The sequence below is a fragment of the Malus sylvestris genome, chromosome 13 (genome assembly GCF_916048215.2).
Source record: "Malus sylvestris chromosome 13, drMalSylv7.2, whole genome shotgun sequence".
In the NCBI taxonomy this organism is placed as follows: domain Eukaryota; kingdom Viridiplantae; phylum Streptophyta; class Magnoliopsida; order Rosales; family Rosaceae; genus Malus; species Malus sylvestris.
The window spans coordinates 25921110-25946154 of NC_062272.1; the positions used below are offsets into that span (position 1 = coordinate 25921110).

General features: G+C 38.8%; 1 protein-coding gene and 1 pseudogene across 3 annotated transcripts; both read left to right on the top strand.

The window, feature by feature from the left end:
• The first annotated feature begins 584 nt into the window (after positions 1 to 584).
• LOC126595401 (rust resistance kinase Lr10-like) lies at positions 585 to 2571 on the top strand (annotated as a pseudogene).
• Positions 2572 to 9333: 6762 nt separating this feature from the next.
• Positions 9334 to 13925, top strand: LOC126596896 (uncharacterized). Of its 3 annotated transcripts, none has more exons than XM_050263582.1 (6): positions 9334 to 9882; positions 10132 to 10181; positions 11142 to 12785; positions 12903 to 13002; positions 13070 to 13145; positions 13229 to 13925. In XM_050263582.1, exons 3-4 carry the CDS (start codon positions 11153 to 11155, stop codon positions 12962 to 12964), a joined length of 1695 nt encoding a protein of 564 aa, XP_050119539.1. In that variant the 5' UTR covers positions 9334 to 9882; positions 10132 to 10181; positions 11142 to 11152; the 3' UTR covers positions 12965 to 13002; positions 13070 to 13145; positions 13229 to 13925. The 3 variants fall into 3 exon arrangements, with proteins under 3 accessions (XP_050119539.1, XP_050119537.1, XP_050119538.1); XM_050263580.1 differs by having other exon boundaries at positions 10141 to 10181; XM_050263581.1 differs by lacking the exon at positions 10132 to 10181.
• The last annotated feature ends 11120 nt before the right edge of the window (positions 13926 to 25045 follow it).

Here is a 25045-nt window from a genome sequence, read left to right on the forward strand (position 1 = left end):
ATAATCCCGGCGTCAAGGCACTTCCGCATCGGCATCTTCGAGTCCTCTCGATTTAGGACCCACTCCTTGTTCATTAAACTTTACATTATTTCTTTTTAGTGTTCTAGTTAGTTGTGTGCTTTGAACACGTTCCTAAGTTGCATATTCATTGTATTTAAATTTATAAGTCTTATTTATTCCTCCTTTTCATGCATTTTAATATGGCTTCGTCACCTTCGGTTGTCGACTAGCACGTGCCTACTCTGGTGTTTGGGAGAATATCGGGTTCGGGCGTGTCAGCCTATGTCGACCTGAGCTCATAGTTAATGTTTTCCATATTATCCCCTCTGCATACCGAAGCTGGAAATGGCTCATTGCCCTTGAGAGGGAGAGAGTACATGGGAGGGATGCCATCGTAGATCTTTGCTCCAACTACCCTATTTAAAACCGAAAGTGGGTTAAGGCTGAGATTGCCAGATTGCACCCGAAACCAAAAACTGCTAAAGGTGTTTTCAAGTCCGAGAAGAAGAAGAGGAAGAAACCGGAAGAGGTTATTCCAAAAGAGGGCTAGGCCAACGAGTAGTTCTGGCGGTCGCCAAGGTAAAATGCTAGAAACTATTGACCTCACTTCTTCAGCTGAGGAAGGCTTTCAGCAACCATCGATAATCGGCGGAGGAGAAGGGGGAGATTCTATCCTCGAGAGAGTTAGGAGCCCTGTCAGAGGTTCTCCAGAGAAAACATTTTCTGCCGTAGTACAAAAATAGACGATGTCGAAGCAACAACAGCAACTATAACATCAAAGTTCTCAGATTCGGACTTCCGTTTTGCTTATGCCATGAGTTTCTTGAAATGCATGCAGTGCTTTGTTGGGTGTTTCCAGTATATATCAACTTAAACTCTGATCTGACCTTAGGATGAGCCCTAGAACTTGGAGATTCATTGCCCCCATCACCAAGAAAACCTGTATGATGGTCTTCTACCTAGGACATTTCTGTGTAACGAGACGAGGTCGTTCGTCGGTGGCAATGTTTCCATTATATAGCTGTTCCCATATAATTCCCAGGTATCATTTGTTTTTTTGCCGATGATGATATCTTGGGACTTATCACTGGATACTTGAGAGGGAAGATTATGTCTGTTTGCTCATATACAGCCAAGAAAGGATACAAAGCAAGGTTTTGGATCTTTTAATATGGTCTTAATGCTCTCTTATTTATTTTTACGGCCTTGTTATCTCCTCCTCATCACGAAAAGCCCAACGCGCTTTCATTATCCGTATATTCATGGAATCATGGGAAATTAAGGATGACATTGACATATAGAAGATAATGAAGACTTCACCAAACTTTAACTCTTTGTACTTCAATCACTCTCTAATGTATCTTCTCATGTGTAATTATCTAAATTCTGCTATTATTCTCTGCTACATTTGAGAGTTTGTTGAATGCTTTTCATAACTCTATTGAAATTGGTTTACCTCCTCGTTAATATCGAGTTACCAGAGTCCAATGTCACCTTCAAATTATGGAGAGACAGCGGCTATTGTTGTTGGCTTGGGTAAAGATTTATGTCACTTCCTGTTTCCTTTCTTTTCCGCAATGCCTTTTTTTTTTTTTTTTTTTCCTGAAGTTGATAATGGTTTTTCATCATTGATGAATTTTTACAATAGTGTTCTTGGTGAAGATCGTTTGTTTGAATGAAAAGGAGTCAGAGAGGCAGCTTTGTTAATCCAGATTTTCTGACACTCACAATGAATAAGTTTCTAAACGATATGAAAAGAGAGAAGCCCGTCAGGTTCACTTCTCAACAACTTCGCATTGCCACTTATAATTTCACCAACCTGTTGGGCCGAGGAGGTTTTGTTGCAGTTTATAAAGGGATATTTAGCAATGGAACCCTTGTGGCCGTTATGGTTCTAAATGGGAGCTCAGACAAAAGAATCGAGGAACAATTCATGGCAGAAGTTAGTACAATCGGAAAAATCCATCACTTCAATCTGGTATGTCTTTGGATTCTGCTTTGAGAAACACCTAAGAGCACTTGTTTATGAGTACATGGGAAATTAATCGCTTGACAAGTACTGATTTCGTAGCAACGCAATGCGCTTTAGGATTTGAAAGGTTTCATGAAATTGTTATTGGGACAGCGAGATAGATCGCTTACTTGCACAAAGAATGTCAACAACGAACAATCCATTACGACATAAAACCTAAAAATATTCTTTTGGATGCAAACTTCTTTCCAAAGGTAGTTGATTTCGTTTTGGCCAAGCTGTGTAACAGGGACAATACTCACATAACCATGACAGGGGGGAGTGGGACTCCAGGTTATGTTGCACCGAAAGTTTGTCTGAGGTTTCCTATAACACAGAAATGTGATGTGTACAACTTTGGAATGCTATTGTTTGAGATCATAAACAGGAGAAAGAATCTCGACAACTATATTCAAGAAAGCCAAGATTCGTTCTCGAGTTGGGTATGGAAGAAGTTTGAACGGGGGGAATTAGGAGAGCTGATGGTAGTTTGTGGAATAGAGGAGAAAAATAAAGACAACGCAGAGAGAATGGTAAAGGTAGCTTTGTGGTGTGTGTAGACTTTATTTGAAAGGATCCAATCAACTAAGTTGCTAAACTACATGAACGTTAGAATTATAAGCATGCTTGTGCCCTAATGAGTTGTTGCTAAAATGCAGTAATCTGCATAAACCCTAATAACAAATTGATGTATGAACTGACCTGAATTCGCAGCCATACTTCTCGATATTGTGGTGTCTTCCCTTCTCTTGTACTCGGTGCAATAATGTTCTGGATTTACAATGGGGCTAACCCTTCTTAATGAACATAAAGATTATACACCGAGAAGTGGGACCAATCCACACCATTGATTTTGGTAACTGCCTCATCCCATTACCTGACAGTTACCATCAGTTTTCAAATTACAAACCAACAGCCTTACGGTTTAATTAATTCTTGTGGCCTATATCATTTTCCCCTCCATTATGTGTTAAGTTTGCCCGGATACAAACTCTTAGTAGTGCACGTGAGTTATAGGTCATTTCTAAGTTAACTTGTTGTCCAAGTATTGATGAACTCACTGGAATTCAAATGTGATGAAATCACATGAATTCCAACATTCTCCCACATGAGTGATATCAAAACTCTTCACTTTATCACAACAACTTAGTAAATGTGATCACTAAGCTAACTTGATTAGAGAACTTTCATAACTAACTAAAACATTGTATTCGCAGAACCTAAGAGAAACATAATACTCTAATTCATGTATTAGTTCTCCAAGATCACTAAACAAATACAATACAATGTGAATGCTGTCATTGAGGAATATTATTATTTGGGAGCATAATAGTATACTAACACACTCCCACATTTTTTGTTCTAAGATGTCATGAACATCTCTTATGCATTAACTTTGCAAAGATTCATTTCAAGTAAATAATATACTCAGTAATTTGTACTTTGCATTCCAAGTGAAATTAATCAACTCAAACAATTCATCAACTTCATTAAACATAAATTAACAAGATTTAGAACTATAGTACCTTGCTCCCACATTACTTATGATCCATTGATGGCTGCAGGCCCATCTTGAGTACATGCTTATTACATGTAGAGACATTCAATGCTTTTGTCAATAGATCTGCTACCATTTCATGAGTGCTGATATGCTCAATGTCTATAACCTCACCTCTAACTTGATCCTGCACTTTTAAGTACTTGATATCCCTAAGTCTCGAGTCTTCTGATCTCTTGTTATTCTTGGCAAATATTGCAGAGGTGTTGTCACGATATATCTTCATTGGTCTCTCAATGATCCTCACTACCTTCATGTGATGTAGCAAATTTTTCAACCAATTTGGTTGTCTCATTGCCTCAAAACAACCAATGTACTCAGACTTCATTGTTGACACATCTCTTGTTTGTTGTTTCTTGCTTCTCCATGACATTGCAACTTTAACAAACATGAAAATTTATCCACTGGTTGACATCTTGTCATCCACACACCCTCCAAGATCCGCATTTGTGTAGCATACTAATTCCAAATTATCAACATAGTTGTAGCATAATACATAACTTTGTGTTCTTTTTAGATACCTAAGAACCTTCTTTCCAACATTCCAATGAGCCACATCAGGATTCGATTGAAACCTTCCTAAAACACTCAATGCAAATGCCAAATTAGGTCTTGTGCATACTTGTGCATACATTACACTGCCAACTAGAGATGTATAGGGTGTATCCTTCATCACTAGTATGTCATGATCAGTAATGGGACGTTGTTTCAAGGAAAGTCTGTCACCTTTACCAATTGGTAATTCACCATCATTGCAGTGCTCCATATTGAACTTTTTAACACCTTCTTAATATAAGCTTTATGTGCCAATCCCAGAGTTTGTTGAGATCTGTTTCTACTAACAAAAGCTTCTTGGTTTTTTCAATAAGTCAATACGGTTACTTGCAAGTAAAATGTCATCCACATATAGAACCAGAAAGATGAAATTAGACTTCACAATTCTCATGTAGATGCAATTGTCATTCTTGTTTTTTGCAAAACCAGAAGTTGTCACAACTAGATCAAACTTTTTGTACCATTGTCTTGATGCTTGTTTCAAGTCATAAATAGATTTGTTCAATTTGCAGACCCATTGCTCATTCCCCCTTTCAATGAATCTGTTGACCCTAAAAACTACTAAGCCTACGAGGCGCGCATGCCGATTAATTAATAAGCTAACTACGTCTTTCAGTTATATGCAGGGTGTGCCAACTAGACGGCCGAGCTCGGCCGGGGAGTAAAATTTGTTGGTGTTGCGTTGAGTGCGCTGCTGACTTCTTGATCTTGCAACTGCGACTGAGGAAGGAACACGTCTTGGCCTTCGGGTTTTAGAGCCTGAAGACAAGTTTGCTTGTCTCGCGAAGTTCCGGATCTTCAGGGCCAGGTTTGGTCACGGTGATTATATTTGTAAGAGTATAAGCATACCGAACTGTTTCCAAACTATACGGACACAAGTACTCAAAATAGATATATGTCTTGGTGGTGAATGTGGTTCGGCCGTCAGAATGCTGAACTCTAAAACTTACTTGTGAATATCTAATCATAAAACAACTCGATGTTCAATGCGCCGAGCCTAGTAATCTGTAACACCTCACTCCGCCAAGAAGGCTAATGAGATGACCTCTGCCAATAAGGATTCAAAAATCCTTCTTGACCGAGACTTGGATAGATAATCAGTCGGCCTCGACTCAGTGTTGTTTATCCCAACTGAAGGTTCTCCGCGGTCAGTTGATTCTACGGCAATAGTGTTGTTTATCCAAACTGAACGTGTTTACCAGTTGCCTTCACAGTGCTGTTTATCCAAACTGAAGATGTGTCGGCGAAAAAGAAAATAAAAATCTTAAGGTTGTTGAGAGGTTTCGCGTAAAGCAAGAGTTTGCGCATGGTAGTTTGTGTGTTGAGTTGGATGGGCTTAGAATGATGCACCCCCTTCTTATTTATAGCAGCCAATCTTATCATGGCCGAACCATAATTATACTCGGATTAGGATTCCTTAACCTAATCCAACCAGGTCTCAGCCAATCCTGCCTCTATTAGGGCTTTGAACCAACCACTTTATCCGGCCACATTCACCTCTCAAATCTCAGCATCTTCATCCTATCGAGACTTCTTATTATACTAGGATTCGACTTACCCCATTAATCCGTCTTATACTAGGACTCAGCCGAACTTAACCACACAGTCCATAATAACTAAAATTCACGATGATTCTAGAAACATACTGCTGGGCCGAGAATAACTCCTAACTCAGCCCACATCAATATTTTGGGCCCAAACATTGCCCCCTTGCTTTTGAGGTCCTTAGCTTTCACTCCTAAGCCAAGCGTCGACCTTGAAGAAGCGAAATCGACTCTTATACTTCTTCAGTACTGAAACACCTCAAATAGCCCAAACACGCGCATTTATGAGACATGATCACACGGTCTTGATTCTTTTAATATCTTGCCACATGGTAATCTTTTACTTGCTTGTCCTCTAATGATAACATTTGAAATGTGCAGACGTTAAACATCTCTTCATCATTAATCCTGTTGTTACACATACTTGTGCTACCTTGAATCACGAACGGCTAGGTCATCGAATCGTCCTTTCATCATAAAAAACCGCCACCACACGTCACCACGTCGCCTCAATCCACGAGTTCTTCGGTCTTTTCATACTGATTTCCCGAATCTCTATGATGATTGTAAAACTGTCCGATTGGTCTTACCCTTTCTTTTCAAAATTAAACGATTCGCCTTCTTCCAAAACCTTTATAAATACCCAAAGTCCTTCATTTTTCCTTTTATGCCTTCCGAACTTTCAAACTTTTTACTTCCAGATCAACCTTCAAACCTCCCTTTCTAACCAAAAAACTTTTGAGTCCAGAAATTTCTTCGAGTTCTCAACAATGGCTCCCAACACCTTTATCTCCAAACTTTCCGATGAATGCGCCAAATGACGGGACTTCATCGACCGGAGTGCCATCAAAACCCTATGATTTGAATGTGACTCGAGCACTTCTCACCAGATCCTGGGAACACTCTTTAAAGACAACGTCCCAGCGTCCATTACCAACCTCCTCAAAGATCACTACTTAGAACCTTTGCTTCAAGGATATGACTGGTCAAAGTGGGAATTGACCAAACCCCAAGGGGCCTGGCCTTCAACTACTGCAACCTGGGTAGCGTGGGTCGAAAGAATGGAGAAGTTTTTCAGTAAGGAATGAAAGATTCTCGGCATTTATGATGCCATTAAGCTCTTGACCATCGAGATCGCCATGGACAAAGAACTTCTCATGGCAGCTCATGGCTTTTGGTGCTCGGCCACCAATACTATGGTCTTCCTACTCGGCCCTATTGGCCCCATTATTCTCGACATCTCAGCCATTCCTGGGACCTCCTCTTCAGGTCTTCCGATTGACGTCTCATTTTCTAGGTGCCCATCCAACCTCGACCTCAAGATACTCTTCGATGAACATGCAGTCAAGTCGTTGAGGAACCAACAGCCCTAGAAAGAAGAAGTTAAGAAGTTGCATAAGAACTTTTTCAACTACAAAACCCTCATTCAACACTTCACTGGCCAAGGGGAAGAAAACCTCAAGAAGGGAGAACGCGAAGCCTTCTTTTTTTATTGGTACAACAATTTTATTTGCTATACCAAGTCGATTAAATGTTTGGTTAAGAACATCCCGGTCACTGAAGCCTTAGCCCGTGGTCATATCCTGGCTTTTAGCTCAGCTATCCTAGCCAACCTCACTCATTGCCTAGCCGAGACGACGGTCAACAAGATTGACCCACACCAAAGTGGCCCACTCTGGGTTCTTTAACTCTGATTGCAAGTCTATTTTGCCACCCTCAGGCCAGAAGTCCCCAACTTCAGACCCTCTGAAGCGTTAGGTCTTCAATTAGGCTCTAGACCTGCTCATTCTCACTTGGTCGAAGAAGTTTTTAAACACTTTTTCAGCCTAGAAGACCGTTATGATGACAAGTTTTTAATCTATCGTCGTCAAGAATACCCTTTTCCATCAAGCTCCCATCCTCGACATGGAATGAAGCTGAAGACGCTAACCTCCGAAAGCACTAGGGATCGTTTGTGTTAACTCGCGACCTTCCTCTCAGTTGCGATACTAAGCACGCAAGTTGGGAAGTCTACCAACCCCACTTCACTGTACGACAACTTGGTTACCTTCAAGGCTGCCCACTGCCTTTACTCACCTCTCGTTCTCTCCTAAGCCGATGACGCCTCTCTAGTTCTTCAGAAAGAGAATGTGGGGAGGCCGAGCAAGAATTTCAAGAAAGGTGCAAGAAATTCCACCTCTGGCCGAACATCCCTACGACTCTCAATACTGCCACCTTTGTTGACTGGTGGGCCGTATATACTCAAGACTTTTTTGGTGCACCGGTTGAAAACGTTATCAAGAAAATTTTGCCCTAAGAATTCTTTTTATATTCCACATCCAAGCCGTCTAGAGCGATTCTGACGAATTCAACTTCAGGGAGAGGTACTCGACACCAATTTCTAGCCGACTTGAACCTTGTTAAGTATTCCATTGGCGACTCGTCAGATGCTTGAGCCATCCTAGCCAGTGATGAAATTGACACTTCCATCCCCGGTCGGTAGAATTGTTCATGGAACTTTTCGACCAGTTCCTCCCAACTTTGGATGGAATTGGGCGGAAGGTTGATGTACCAAGCAAATGCTAAACCTGTTAGCGAAAAGTTGAATAGTTGCAGTTTGTGGAAGTCGCTATTAATATCTTCGCATTGCGCAGTGAACCGAGCCACATGTTTTAATGAGGACATGGACGATTCTCCAGCAAAAAGTCTGAAATCTGGGATCTTGAAGCCTTTAAGATATTCAAACTTCTCTACGTACTGGGTATGGATGGATGAATTTTGGGAACTTCGGCCCTTTCTTTAAAGTCGAGTCGATCATCCTTTGGACCTCGATCATATTGACTGATGTTGCTTCCATTCTCTGGTCGGATTCATCTGATCTACTGCTTAATCCTCCTCTTTTTTTCCAAGTCAATCGTTTTGAGTCGAGTAGATCCTGTTTCGGCCTATAACGGATTACTTTTGAGTGGAAGTTGTCGGGACTGATCAGTAGACCCCACTTTAAAGGCTCTACTAACCACAGATTTAAATATCGATATTATCGATTTTTCGGGACATGGATATTTAAACTGGTTTCCGTGGGGTTTTCGGCCAAATATCGCGATATTATCGATATTATCGATAATATCGCGATATTTTGGAAATATCGAGAAATGTCGGCAAACGCGGCAATCGGACTCCGATATCGGACGCCGGAGAAGAACGCCGGAGATGTGTGCCTGTTCCCGAGCCCATTTCGTCCCAAAAACCTTGCAAAAACACGAATTTTAACTTAAATTTCACATATAAGCCTCAAATTTCACGCATGCATCAACGATTCAACACATCTAAGTTAGGGTTTCAATGGAATCTTACCTGAGACGACTGAGCCATGTTCCACTTCGCCAGACCCACGATCAACGGCAGCGAAGGATCGAGAGAGTGGGAGAAGGGGGAGATCTGTGTGTGTGTGGGTCGAATGGAGAAGGGGGAGAAGAGAGGTCAGGCCTCAGAGAAGAAGAGAGAAGGATTGAGGGCAGAGAAGAAAAGAGAAGGATCGAGAAGGGGGACATCTGTGTGTGTGTGGGTCGAAAGGCGAAGGGGGAGAAGATAGGTCATGCGCCTCAGAGAAGAAGAGAGAAGGATGGAGATATGTGTGTGGGTGTGTGTGGGTCGAATGGAGAAGGGGGAGAAGAGAGGTCCGGCGCGACTCAGAGAAGATGAGAGAAGGATCGAGAATGAGAGAGAGAGAGAGAGTGCGGTATGCGTGTGTGATATGTGTGCGTGTGTTGTGTGCGTGTGTGATGGCACGTCTGTGTGCGTGTGTGCCTCTGTGATTGAGTGACCCATCTGACTCACCTCATGAATTATTCAATCACTTTTTACATTTGTAGACAATGGACAACGAATAATAGCATGTCTGTGTGTGTGCCTCTGTGGTTGATTGACCCCATCTGACTCACCTCACTAATTTTTCAATCACTTTTTACAATTGCAGACAATGGACAACGAATATTAGAACTTTAATAATGAAACCGTGTATCACTGTGAGTCTGTGATATGCTTTCACAGGCAAAACCATGTTCCACTCTCTGTTATATACTTATATTCCCTCAGAGGATGTGCAAAACCTTATGAGAGTTGGAGTATCAGAGGCATTCCCTCAGAGCAATTTCGTTTATTCTTCTTCCCTTACCATTTTCAAAGTCATTCCAGATCCATTCCAAAGCTTGAACACAAAGGGTTCCATATTTAAGGTAAGTTTACAAATTTATATTTATATTATTGTAATGTATACAACAACAAATAAATTTGTATGGACTCGTATGTTAATTTTTTTAACTAATTAATACTTGCATGTTAATTTTTGTAGGTAATTAAGTAATGTTAACAATTACATGTTAATTTTTTTTAAGTAATTAAGTAATGTTGTATAATTATTCCCTAGGATTATTTTAATATGTTTAATGTTATTTATTATTTTATTTCCCTTACCATTTTCAAAGCCATTCCAGATCTATTCCAAAGCTTGAACACAAAGGGTTCCATATTTAAGGTAAGTTTACAAACTTATATTTATATTATTGTAATTTATACAATAACAAATAAATTGGATTATTGTTAAATTGGATTATTAATCATTAAATTGGATTATTCATTAAATTGGCTTATTATCAAATTGGACTATTCATTAAATTGGATTATTATTAAATTGGATTATTATCAAATTGGATTATTATTCATCACTATGTTTTATATTAGGATTAATTTTTTTTCAATTTGGATTATTATTCATTAATATTAGGTTTTTTATTATTCATTAATATTAAGTTAAGACCAAAAAAATAAAATAAAAAGTAAAATAGAACATGGGGATCTCAGTTGCATGTTTGTGAATTTAATATGAAATATATTAGTTAGCCTGGTCGGAGGTTAGATTAGAAAGCATGTGTACAACTTTTTATTAAGCCCTTCCTAACTTATATTTATATTATTGTTATTCTCAAATTGGATTATTCATTAAATTGGATTATTATTCATCACTATGTTTTATATTAGGATTATTTTTTTTATCAATTTGGATTATTATTCATTAATATTAGGTTTTTTATTATTCTCAAATTGGATTATTCATTAAATTGGATTATTATCAAATTGGATTATTCATTAAATTAGATTATTATTCATCACTATGTTTTATATTAGGATTATTTTTTTTATCAAATTGGATTATTATTCATTAATATTAGGTTTTTTATTATTATCAAATTGGATTATTATTCATCACTATGTTTTATATTAGGATTATTTTTTTATCAATTTGGATTATTATTCATTAATATTAGGTTTTTTTATTATTATCAAATTGGATTATTCATTAAATTGGATTATTATCAAATTGGATTATTCATTAAATTGGATTATTATCAAATTGGATTATTATTCATCAGTGATTATTTTTTTATCAAATTGGATTATTATTCATTAATATTAGGTTTTATCAAATTAAATGTAGGTACGTTTAAGATGTCTAGTGGAGCTAGTAAACGTGATCCAGCTTGGGAACATGGCGACCCAATAGACGGAAACAAACATGGCACAATTTGCAAATATTGTGGTCGGGTAATGAAGAGTGGTGGAGTGACACGACTTAAGTACCATCTTAGTGGATTAGATCCAGCAAAAAATGTCCAACGATGCGATAATGTCCCCCCAGAAGTGAAGGCATTCATCAGCACATTATTAAAAAATAAAAAACAGCAGAAGGAAAAGATGACACAAGGAATGGAAAATATTCGAGCTGGGCTACGGGGAGAAGTCTATGGCCAAGCGGTTGACAGTGATGATGATGACGATGAGGACGAATGTGATGATGACATGGGACCTGAAGAACGACGCAGTTTGAAACAAGCATTACGTGCCTCCAAACAGTCAGCATGGGAAAGAGAACACCTTCATAAAATTCCTAATAGGGGACAAGGTTCCGGGACAAGTGGTGGTGCACAAATGAGACGGGGAGGCAGTCTTAGAGAATCACAACCAACACCACCAATAGCCCCAAGTTTATATAAGTCATCCAACGCACGTCAAAAGAGTGTTTGGAGTTATTTCAAGGGAGGTAATGTGAAGGAGGGAATGGGGCGTCTAATTAGCAAGTTCTTTATCTATGAAAATGTCCCTGCTGCAAAGGCTTCATCACATCATTTCAAAAATATGGTAGTGGGATGTCAACAGGCCGGTGTTGGAGTACAACCTCCCACTCCCTATGAGATAAGAAACAAATATTTGGATATGGAGTATAAAGACATTGGCGAGTATGTTAACAAGTTGAGGTCAAAGTGGGAAACTAATGGTTGCACAATCATGTGTGACGGATGGACCGGCCCGACCAGATTATCTATCATCAACTTCATGGTATATTCCAAGGGCAAGACAATTTTTTTGAAGTCTGTTGATGCTTCAGACCATATAAAGAATTACAAGTATATTTACAAATTATTGAGGGATGTAATCATGGAGGTGGGAGAGCATAATGTTGTCCAAGTCGTGACCGACAACGGTTCTGCATTTGTCAAAGCTGGAAAAAAGTTAATGAAGCATCATAATGTGTTTTGGACATCATGTGCAGCACATTGTATTGATCTTATGTTTGAGGCAATGGGGAAGAGAGAGAATGTTGCTACTGTGGTCAAAAGAGCTAGAACGATCACTAATTATATTTACAATCACGGTTGGTTGTTGGCAAAGATGCGTGAATTTTGCAGAGGAGAAATTATTCGTCCAGCTACCACTCGATTCGCCACCAACTATATTGCATTAAACAGCCTACTCAAGAAGAAAGCAGGGTTGAAGCAACTATTCACTAGTGACGATTGGGCCAACCACAATTTCAACCGCTCAAATACAGGTCGTATGGTGGAAAGTATAGTGCTTGATCATGCTTTTTGGAGTCAAACAGAACATGTGTGTCAAGTGTTTGAACCTCTTTACAAAGTTTTACGGATCGTTGACACAGAAGTGTATCCTACTATGGGGGCTGTATATGAGTTGATGCGTGTAGTGAAGGATGAATTGGAAAGAAAACATGGTGCAAGGTGGGTCGTAAAAATAATTGAAGACCGATGGTATAAAACATTATACCACGATTTGCATGCAGCAGGTATAAATTATGTCATAATTTGCAATTCATTTCTTTAGTTGCATAAGTATTATTTATCTTATTAGAGTATGTGTTTCTTTGAACAACATATTATTTGAATCCCCGATACCAATACAGACCCGGTGTTGGAGATGATGGTAACCTTATACGTGCTGTACATAATGTATACTCTAAATTAGACCCTGCATCACCAGCAGTTGGCCAATTTGGAAATGAGGTACACAATTACTTAAATTATAATAATTACTTTGTTGGATTAAACTAACACAATTTATTGTATTCAGCTAACATGGTTTAAAGATGCAAGAAGAACATTTGGAGAACCAACATCAGTTGCTGCTCGAACAAATATGTCTCCTAGTGAGTATAAACATATTTCACTATAAGTTTATAATAGAATTTGTTGGAGTTATTAGGCTTATCAACATTATTTTTCATTGTAGTTGAATGGTGGATCATGTATGGGACCGATGCACCAACTGTGAGAAAGTTAGCAATAAAAGTATTATCACAAACAACTTCCTCATCTGCTTGTGAAAGAAATTGGAGCACATTTGCACTCATACACACAAAGCAAAGAAATAAGTTGGCTCATAGTAGCTTGGAAAAATTAGTTTATTGCTACTACAACATGAAGCTTCAAATTCGAGATAAGGAAGCAGAAATCGATCATGTCGACCGTGGTGACCCACTAGATGTGTTTGATATTGTTGGTGAAGATGATGATACGGAGGGTAACCAACTTTTTCAATGGATTAGACCTCTTCATTTAGATGATGATGAAGGCAACCCCGCTCCCAGAGTTGCTGAAGAAGCACGTAATGAAGGGATAAATGTAGAAAGAGTATTAGAGGAGGAGGTGGGATCTAGCAGCGCTGACTCTTTCGAAGAACTTTTGCACCCAATACCAAGCAACACTGGAATTCCACCTTTTTCCAATCCTACACAACCACAACATCGTGCTGATACTAATGATAGCTCTAGTACAAGATCAGGAGACTCACCTACCACCGGAGGTGGGAATGATGAAGGACATAGTGGAGCTGGAGGTAGTGGAGCTGGAGGTAGTGGTGGTGGATATGGAAACTATTATGGACCACCACCTCCCGGATATATGAGCCCCTTCACTAGTGAGGCAAACTTCACGCATGCAACACAGGATGATGACCATGGTAGTAGGCGGGCAGGACCAGGAATTGGTGCCATAGGGAAGGACTATACTCGCAGAGAAAGAGGCAAAGGGATTTTGTCAAGTCAAGAAGATGACTCGTTATCTAGAACTTCAGACTCTGTTGGATTGGGAAGTAGTAACTATGGTTATACTCATAACCAACCATTTCCCTACCCTTCATATCCCATTCCTGTTGGGATGGAATCGAGCGACTCATGGAAAAAATCCCAGCCTCAATCTTCAAATGATTTTTCTTATGGACAACCTCAACCAATCTCGGATCCATATGGGTGGCATATTAACAATTACATGCAAAACTATTTTGGGGATTTATCATTTGATAACTACTCTTCACAATACACTCATTCTACACATAGAGATGATGAAGATAGTGACAAATTTGAACCTCATAGGAACTCTATGTGGTACTAAAGTGTAAAATATTGTACTAATTCATTATATATAAATGATTATGGTGTGTTTAGACTTCTTTCATTAATTACTACATATTTTCTACACTCATAATGTTTGTCAGATCGCTATATAATCAACTTGATAATGTTAAATCCATCATGCAATGCATTTCCTTCCAATTTTTTGTGATAAACTAATAGATAATTGACTAAATAAACATCCTACAAAGTTTCAATAAAAATTTCCAAGTTTTTCTTACAATTTCCGTGGTTTCCATGTAATTTTTATCGATATCGATATTTTACCGATATTTCCATCGATATTTCCGTGTTTTCGGACTACCGATATTTCCGATATCACCGATATTTTCTTCCTTGTTACTAACCAATAGTTTGAGCAATTTGGTGTGTGTATGACTATTATTTCGTATCACCTCGAGCAAACTGTTCAATTTTTGGCTAACTGTCTATTTAACCTGCCGAGATTACTCGTCAAGTCATCTTCGAAGAAACGACCTAGTTGGGGATCAGAGCCTTCACCACCATTTTCATTGCAGTCCTCCATTATCCCTTCAATGAAAACACCTACGGTTTTGTTGGGAATTTCTATATTACGAGGCTGGGTACCGCGACAAACTTTATTTTCTCGGTGTGTTACACTTGTAGCCTCAGGTATCACAGTAATAAGAGGATTTTGTGCATGTGACAAATTTTGTCTAGGGCTCCGAACTGGTAGGTCGGTCGTTGACTTTCCCATAATTGCTTTCTTTTTTATTGACCGTGTCTCAATGGTCATGGACTCCGAGGCTAAACCTGTGCCACTGGGCATGCCAAAATGTTGACCCTAAAAACTATCAAGCCTACGTGGTGCGCAGGCCGAGTAATTAATAAGCTAACTACGTCATTCGGTTATGTGTAGGGCGTGCCAACTCGACGGTCAAGCTTGGCCGAGGAGTAAAATTTGTTGGTGTTGCGTTGAGCGCGCTGCTAACTTCTTGATCATATGATTGCAGCCGAGGAAGGAACACGTCTCGACCTTCGGGTTCTAGAGGCTGAAGACAAGGCTGCTAGTCTTACGAAGTTCATGGATCGTCGGCGCCAGGTTCGGTCACGGTGATTATATTCGTAAGAGTATAAGCATGCTGAACTGGATCCAAAGTATACAGACACAAGTACTCAAAAGAGATATATGTCTTGTTGGTGAATGTGGTTCGGCCGTCATAATGCCGAACTCTAAAACTTACTTGTGAATATCCAATCATAAAACAACTTGGCATTCAATGCGCCGAGCCCAGTAATCTATAACACCTCACTTCGTCGAGAAGGCTAATGAGATGACCTCTGCCAATAAGGATTCGAAAATCCTTCTCGACCGAGACTTGGATAGATAATCAGTCGGCCTCAACGCATTGCTGTTTATCTAAACTGAAGGTGCTCTGTGATCAACTGATTCTACGGCAACAATGTTGTTTATCCAAACTGAAGGTGTTTGTTGGTTGCCTTCACAGTGCTGTTTATCCAAACTGAAGATGTGTCGGTGAAAAAGAAAATAAAAATCTCAAGGTTGTTGAGAGGTTTCGCGTAGACCGAGAGTTTGGGCATGGCAGTTTGTGTATTGAGTTGGAGGGGCTTAGAATGATGCACCCTCTTCTTATTGATATCAGCCAATCTTATCATGGCCGAACCAGAACTATACTCAGATTAGGATTCCTTAACCTAATCCAACCAGGTCTCGGCCAATCCTGCCTTTATTAGGGCTTTGAACCAACCACTTTATCCGACCACCTTTCACCTCTCAAATCTCAGCATCCTCATTCGATTGAGACTTCTTGTTATACTAGGATTCGACTTACCCCATCAATCTGCCTCATACTAGGAGTATAAAACAAGGGATACTTTGGATGCGGTCCCTAATTCTTAACATTCTTTGATTAAAACCTTAATAGTATTAAAAGTTTGTTCAAAGTCCCTTGACTTTGTACACCTCATTATATTATTATTAATATTTATATTTTTATAGTTTTGATATTAATTGTTTGATATTTTATGAGATTTATAATCCTACAAATTTAAAATCCCTCATTATAATACTATTAGAAACGGTTACAATTAAAAAATTCAAACATTTTGACTGAATAAGTGGATAAAAACTATGTAAAAATTAGAAATAATAAATGGCAAAAGAATGTATCCATAGTGTTAAAAAAATTGGTACATGTCACATATAACAAAGTAGTACATTAATAAAGAAGAATGGGTACATTATAAATAAATTAGGGTGCAGATAAAAGATTAAAAAATTATGAGTACAAATGCATTTTTAAAAAAGATAGGCGGTAAAAGAAATTAATAAATGGGTACAAAATAAAACTAAAAAGAAAATACTACAAATTTTAAAAAAAAAAATGTTGCAAATTAAAAGTGGGTACAAACAAAAAATATAAATATATGATCCAAAGTTTAGGCATAAAATATAAATATACCATATGTAATTTTTCTATCATTGATTAAATATACAATGTCATGTGACGGTATACACATAGGTACAAACACAAATAAAACTTTAAAAAATATGGGCACAAAAAAGAAACTAATATATGGGTACAAATTAAAAATGAAAAGAAAATTGGTACAAATTAAAAAATATTTGCAAATTAAAAATAGGTACAAACTAAAAATAAAAATATATGATAAAAAATTTAGCCATAAATATAAATATACTAATTGTAACATTTTTAACACTAAGGGAATATAGTTAAAAATAAAAATATTTTATTATTCAAATAATTAATGATGTTATTAATACCCAAGGACTTTGATTAAAAATTAAAAATGAATAAGATTTTAATCAATGAAGTAACAAAAAGAAGGATGTGAACCTAATTTTCCCATAAAACAAATATAGGGACAAAATGGATCGGAAAGTGAGTCTCTGAAGTATAGAGGCTTATCGAATACTTGGTGTATGTACCCACATATAGGGACTTTATAGGAATTTAAATGGTGGAGCCCAATGGCAATTTGGGTAGAAAATTGGCTCACCAATTTCAGGGATGAGGATCCTGGGAATCAATTCACCTTAGCCGTTCATCATACATTGTGCAACTAGCTTTAGTTAGGTACTGCTTGTGCTCAATTTTAAATTAAAAAATTCAAAATGATTTCTGACCGTTGGATGACTGATGAAGGGATAAGATGAACTGATCGTTAAGATCGTCACAAAGAGGATCCAAATAGAATCATATTCCCAATTTGAGGGCTGTTGTGATTTTTAAAAGGATGATGTAGGACCCCAGTAATTGCAAGGGACGCATAGGATAATTAGTTGTTGATAACATACCGAGTTAGTTTGTAACCCATTATGTTTGCATTAAGAAAAATGTAATATGGTCAGGCCCTTTGAGGGAACGAATCCCCATTTTTCAAAAAAAATTGGGAATCCCTCTTTATCATTAGATTTGGTTTTAATGAAATTTTGTAGTTGATATTAAATCACAAGCCACAAAATCTCAACCACAGGATTTCATTAAAGCCAAATCTAACGGTTAAGAGGATATGCATTTTTTTTGAAAAATGGGGATCCCTTCCCTTAAATGCTTTGGTAATATAGTAATTATATATTTTTGACTTTACAGACTTTACAAACCTCAATTTTCTTTTGTCATCGTTGAATTATGTGTGTGCATGTGTGAATTCAAAATAAGGCAATCTTAAATTATGTAGTAATGTATTTCTTTTAAACTAAGTATTAAGTCAATTTTTTGTTTATTAGGAAGTGAATCAATGGATTTCTTTTAAATAACAGTAAGCTAAAGCCATCTTTTCGTGTCCCTAATTATTCCTTATCTTGACACACCCCGACCTAGATCGAGGCATTCTGGCCGTCACGTGAGGGTGACGTAGCCATGTGCATAGTACGGAAGCAATAGAGATATAAGGAATTATGAATAAACAAAAACCAAATCAACTAGAGTGCTAGAGAAGATAAGGTGCAAGTGCGAGATTAAGTGTGAAATACACAACTAGAGCATAACTTCCTAGATGCAGTCAACCAGGACAAGTACTAATTATACAACACTTGAGGGTGATCCTACATGGTGATGTTCTGTCAGAACCCCCGTAAGAATCCTCGTGATCCACTAAGCACTTCTACTTAAAACTTGGAGGGGCACAAAACAGAAAGTGTGAGTGGGCAAAAACAAAGTTTTTCAAAATCATTTCATTTCTCAAAAGTTCTAACCCCTCGCCGTAAAACCTGTATAATTTTCCCAGAAAAATAGAATATATACATATCTCAAAACCATGCTCAGAAAACGATATTCATAAGTATGCCATGCCAAAGTATCTCAATGCAATGCAATAGGTAAACCAGGCAAAATATATAAATATCAAATATCGCATCAACCAAATCTCTCTAACTCAAACTGCACTACTGAGTATATAGCTCATAACCAATCTCAATCATATCAAATCAAATCAAATCCTGCACATGAGTCGGAACCACCTACAGTGGTTTGCATGACAAGACTAGGTGTAAAGTAAATATGCTCTAGTTATACGATCATGCGAAGGCTGTGCAAATGATTGCGGGTCACCTACGAGTCGAAACCACCTAAAGTGGTATGTACGACAATCCTGTGCACCTAACTTGGATCCAAGGTGAGGATATGGTGCGGGAGGTGAACATCACGTGAAGGACTGTGCCCTAACTATGGGTGGGAGCACTAACACCGGGGTGCAGGTTTATGAGCTCTCAACACATTACAACATATCACATAACCGAAACAATCTCATACCTTTGATTTATGAACGTACCTAGCACTTACCTGTGCGTCCGCAGCACCAATCATGAATGTATGCAACTACTAATGCATAATTAAAATAGACAGATACTTGCATGGCATTTCCGAAACATATATCCATTTAAACATATTTTCTGGGAAAAATCTCAAGTATATAGGTATATACGGAAAACCAAAATCCCACTCACTGTTATGTTGAAGGGTTGTAGCCCCCGAGCCTCGATTGATGCGCTCGTCCTCAGGATAGGTCTCACATATATGCGAAATAACTAAATGAACGTTATTTAAAGCACATAACCAAAATTAGGTAATAATTCTCATACAATGCTCAAATGGGGTATTTGAATATACCACCATGATCTACTCAACCTAAGGAACATCCCCATATTTTTAGAAAAAATTTCTGACGTCCCACGCGCCGTTATACGCCGGCCAAGGCACGGCCAGACTCGCCCCCACGTGCGGTCAACGTTGATGGAATCCTTAACCGCCGTTAGGGAATATCCTGCTAAAAATTAGAATATTCCATTAAAACTAACCTGACGCCATTAGCTGCCGTTAGGAATATTCTGTCAATATCGACGGAATATTCTCATTTGTTCTCCGGCGAATCGCCGATCACAGTTGCCGTTGTCGGAAACTGGAAATTCGAAAAGCCTTAATATCTTCTTCATTTTTCAACCAAATTTCACAAATTTTATACCAAAATGAAGCTTAAGACAAGTAGAAAATAACCTTACCTTTCAAAAGTCCTAAAATCGACGAAACTCGCCGGAAAATCCTTCTATAATCCGGCTAAACCTGCGACTCGTCGAAACTCAACTTCCTGACGTTCATGAACAATGCTCTAAAGCTTCCTATAACCTTAGAATCTTCCAAAAACTCCACATTTACGTGTGCATGAACAATGCTCAAATCGGAGATTATGGTTTCTCGGGTTTTTTGAGGTTTCACGTCCAAATAATAGTATCGATGGGTTCTTGGGCTCGTAAGGAACTTGAAAATGGTCTCCATAACCTCGATCCGTGAAGAAATAGTTTGGTTGAGGTTCGTCCATACGTATGGTACAAAAATGGAGAAAAACTGAGAGGGAAGAGAGAAAAAGAGAGGGTCAACGGTAGAGAGAGAGTGTGAGTGTGTGTGGTCCTAGTTGGGTCACCAACCAGCACAAAAGCTTAAGTCCCTTAGTTCTAATTGGTCCCAAAATATTAGGGACTTAACGAATTGGTCCAAATCCAAAATTTAAACCACACAACACCACAAACGCTCAAGGGCATATTTGACATTTCACGCCTAAAAATATAATATTTCAGGACGGGTTGTCACAATCTACCCCTTTAAGGAAATTTCGTCCTCAAAATTTATACACAACAATACATCCACTAATAACCATAAAACAATCGTGGATACATCTCTCTCATTCGATCTTTTGTCTCCCAGGTAGCCTCTTCCACTGAATGATTTCTCCACAAAACTTTCACCAAATGCACTGTCTTATTTCTCAGAACCTTATCCTTCCAATCCAAAATAGTTACTGGCTCCTCATCATAAGTCAAATTCGAATTAATTTCCAGCGGTTGATGAGGTATCACATGACAAGGATCTGAGATATAATGACGTAGCATAGAGACATGAAAAGCATCGTGCACTTTGGATAACTCTATAGGCAACTCAAGCCTGTAAGCAACCTCACCGACTCGCTCGGTGATCATATACGGTCCAACGTACCTAGGACTCTGCTTCCCTTTCTTTCCAAACTGCACAACACCTTTGCATGGTGATAGCTTCAGAAATACCCAATCACCTACATTATACACCCGGTCAGTGGCATGTCTGTCTGCTAGACTTTTCTGTCGATCCTGGGCCGCTTTCAGGTTAGACTTAATCACCTAAATATTCTGAGTAATCTCATCCACTATCTCAAGACCCACCAAAACTCTTTCACCAACCTTTGACCAACATAAGAGGGTGCGACAAGATTTACCATAAAGAGCCTTAAAAGGTGACATACCAATACTGGAATGAAAGCTGTTGTTGTAGACAAATTCCATCAAATCCAACCACTTATGCCAAGCGTCACTAAACTGCAACACCGAAAATCTCAGCATATCCTCCAATGTCTGAATGGTCCTCTCTGATTGTCCATCTGTTTGAGGATGATATGTTGTACTATAAAATAATCTCGAACCAAGAACTTCCTGGAATGCTATCAAGAACTTGGAAGTAAATCTAGGATCACGATCTGAGATAATACTAACTGGGACTCCATGGTACTTCACAATCTTCGATACGAATAATTCAGCTAATCGGCTTAAAGAATACTTCTCCCTCATATGAATAATATGTGCTGACTTAGTAAGCCGATCAACTATCACCCAAATACCATAGTAACCATTTTGTGTACGAGGAAGCTTGTACACAAAATCCATAGTAATATTTTCCCATTTCCACTGTGGTACAGGAAGTGGCTGCATCAATCCAAAATGTTTATTCCCTTCAGCTTTAACCTGCTGGCAAATGACACACCTATTCACATATTCAACAATTTCTCTTTTCATACCCGGCCAATAATAAAATGGTCGAATGGTATGATACATTTTAGTGCCTTCGGGATGCATTGCATAAGCTGAAATGTGTGCTTCATCAAGAATTACCTTCTTTAATTCCATATTATTTGGCACATACATCCTACTATCCTGCATAAGCATGCCATCAGTTTCTCGAATTTTGAAGTCTTTCTTCTTCCCCCGATTCTTTGCTTGAATTATTTCCTTGGTCTTTTCATCATCCATTTGGGCTTCAAGCACTCAATCAATTAAAATTGGCCTGACTTGAAAATTAGCAAGTAAGGCTTCCTCTCCATCTTTCACTCCTAACTCTACTCCAGTGGACCTTAAATCCGCAAAAAGAGGAACATGACAATCATAGATGGCATTAAGTCTAGCTAGAGTCTTCCTACTAAGTACATCTGCCACTGCATTTGCACGACCAGGGTGATACTCAATCGTGCAATCATAGTCATTAAGCAACTCAATCCACCTTCACTGTCGAAGATTAAGATTCTTTTGAGTAAAAAGATACTGAAGGCTCTTATGATCTATGAAGATCTTACATTGCTCACCATAAAGATAATGTCTCCAAATCTTCAAAGCAAAGATGATAGCTGCTAACTTCAAATCATGAGTAGGGTAATTCTTCTTATGAGGTTTCAACTGTCTCGAAGCATAAGCAATCACCCTACCATGTTGCATCAATACACAACCCAAACCATTCAAAGAAGCATCACTGTAGACCTCAAAATTACCACTATCATCTGGGAGTGCCAAAACAGATGCATAAGTGAGATAATACTTCAACTGCTGAAAACTTTGCTCACAATTATCATCCCACTCAAACTTAACTTCTTTTCTAGTCAACCTCGTTAATGGCAAAGCAATGACTGAGAAATCCTTAACAAGCCGTCTATAATAGCCTGCTAGGCCAAGAAAACTCCGCACCTCAGTGACAATTCAAGGTTGTTCCAATTCTCCACAGCTGCTACCTTTTGAGAATCCACTTGAATGCCTTAAGCAGAAATGACATGTCCCAAAAATGCCACTTGATTCAACCAAAATTGACATTTGATAAACTTAGCATATAACTGATGTTCCCTTAATTTCTTCAATACCAAAGTAAGATGTCGAACATATTCTGCTTTAGTCTTAGAGTATACCAAAATGTCATCAATAAAAACAATGACAAACCTGTCTATAAATGGCTAGAATACTCGATTCATCAAATCCATAAAAGTTGTTGGTGCATTCGTTAATCCGAATGGCATCACAAGAAACTCATAATGACCATAACGAGTCCTGAAAGCAGTCTTAGGGACATCCTCGCTGCTGATCTTCAATTGGCACCTCGAAGCTGATCAAACAAATCATCTATACACGGCAATGGATAATGGTTTTTAATCGTTACCCAATTCAATTGCCTATAATCAATACATAGCCTCAAAGTCCCGTCTTTCTTCCTTACAAACAAAACTGGAGCTCCCCAGGGTGAAGTATTAGGCTGAATAAAACATTTATCAACTAATTCCTGTAACTAGACTTTCAATTCCCTCAATTCAGCAGGAGCCATTCTATTCGGAGTCAAAGATATAGGATCCGTACCTGGAAGCAAATCAATAGTGAATTCCACATCTCGGTCTGGCAACAATCCGGGTAAATCATCAGGAAAATGTCTGACTACTCAAATATCCTCCACATTACTAGGAGCAACATCATTCAACACTACATGAGCTAAATATCCCTGGCAACCTTTCGATAACAACCTCTTTGCTCTTACAGCAGAAATAACACCATGCCTCACCCCACTACGATCTCCCACAAAAGTAACTTCAGACAATCCAGGACGATGGAAAGTAACCGTTTTCCCGTAGCAATCTATCTTGGCACGATTATAATGCAACTAATTTGTGCCCAAAATCACATCAAAATCAACAATATCTAACGGGATAAGATTAGCTGGCATAACCACATCATCTAACATCACTGGACATCCTGGATATACACAATCAACATAACATTTCTCCCCTCTAGGCATAGCAAACTCTAAATCATACCCTAGAGGCGTAGGATGAGGTTACGTCACTTGAGCGAATGTATGAGAAATCACAGAATGCGTAGCACCACAATTAATTAAAACTCTAGCAAAGTGATCGAGAATGTTTAACGTACCCATGATCAAGTCCGGATGATTCTAAGCATCTTGCAGAGAGATATTATTAACACGTCCTTAGGCTTGCTGTTGTCCCCCACGACCTCTACTAGCTTGATTACCTCGCTCGTGCACACTTCGTCACTGACTTGGCTGACCAGATTGCTTAGAAGATTCTGCACTGCTGGAAGTAATCTCTACCTAATGGGGTTGTCCTCCTTGGTACCATTGAGATCCACCAGCTGCAACGGAAGGATACAGTGTATACCTTCCAGGATACTGAGAATACCCACTCTAGTAATAGGGATCTTGCGAATACTAATATTGCCCTGAAGCATAAGGAACGGCATCACCCTAATAATGGTAAGCACCACCTCGACCCATCTGACCATAACTACCAGACCCTGGAACTTGTTGGATCGGCACTGGTGGTGGCATAGAAGGCTGATAGGGCCTCTGCTGACTCTGAGGACAATTTATAGCTCCATGTCCCATTTGCCCACAAGTAAAACATCCATTGTTGCCTCTCCTACACTCTCCAAAATGCATATTATTACATCTGCAGCACAAAGGAGCACTTCCTCTTCCAGCATCTCCCTGCCTCTGAAATCTAGGACCTCTTGTAAATCTACCACCTTTCCTCTAACCAGTGGCACTAAAACCTCCACTAGAAGAGCTGGAACTAGTCCCACTCCTCTTAAAGCATGGAGTCTTGCGAGGTCCTTGAAAAGATTGACCTTTACCTTTATCATCTCACCTCTGATTCCCATTCTTTTCTTCCTCATCTTCACTTTCACTGGGCATATTTTCTGAGTCCTCAATCCTCAACAAAATCTCATAAAACTCCTGGTAAGTAGCACAAGGAGTCGAGGTCGCTATAGAACGCCATTTCTTCTTAGTACCCAACCTGAAACGACGAAGCATATCAACCAGATTAGCAGCAACCTCCGGATGATAGTGAGACAAGTCAATGAATCTCCTATAATACTCATTTGCTGTCATATTCCCCTGCTTTCATTGAGTAAACTCTTGCTTTTTGTGATCAATATACTTAGGGGGAATAAACCTTTTTCTAAAACAACTGCTTAAACACTTCCCAGTCCACAATTTCCTCTAGGGTCAACTGATAAGACTCCTGTCTCTAGTAGGATGCAGGCTCCGAACCCAAAATCC

Coding starts and splice junctions, on each gene's coding strand:
- LOC126596896 (XM_050263582.1), top strand. CDS start 11,153: ATGTCTAGTGGAGCTAGTAAACGTGATCCAGCTTGGGAACATGGCGAC. Junction 12,786..12,902: donor CCACGATTTGCATGCAGCAG/GTATAAATTATG, acceptor ATACCAATACAG/ACCCGGTGTTGGAGATGATG.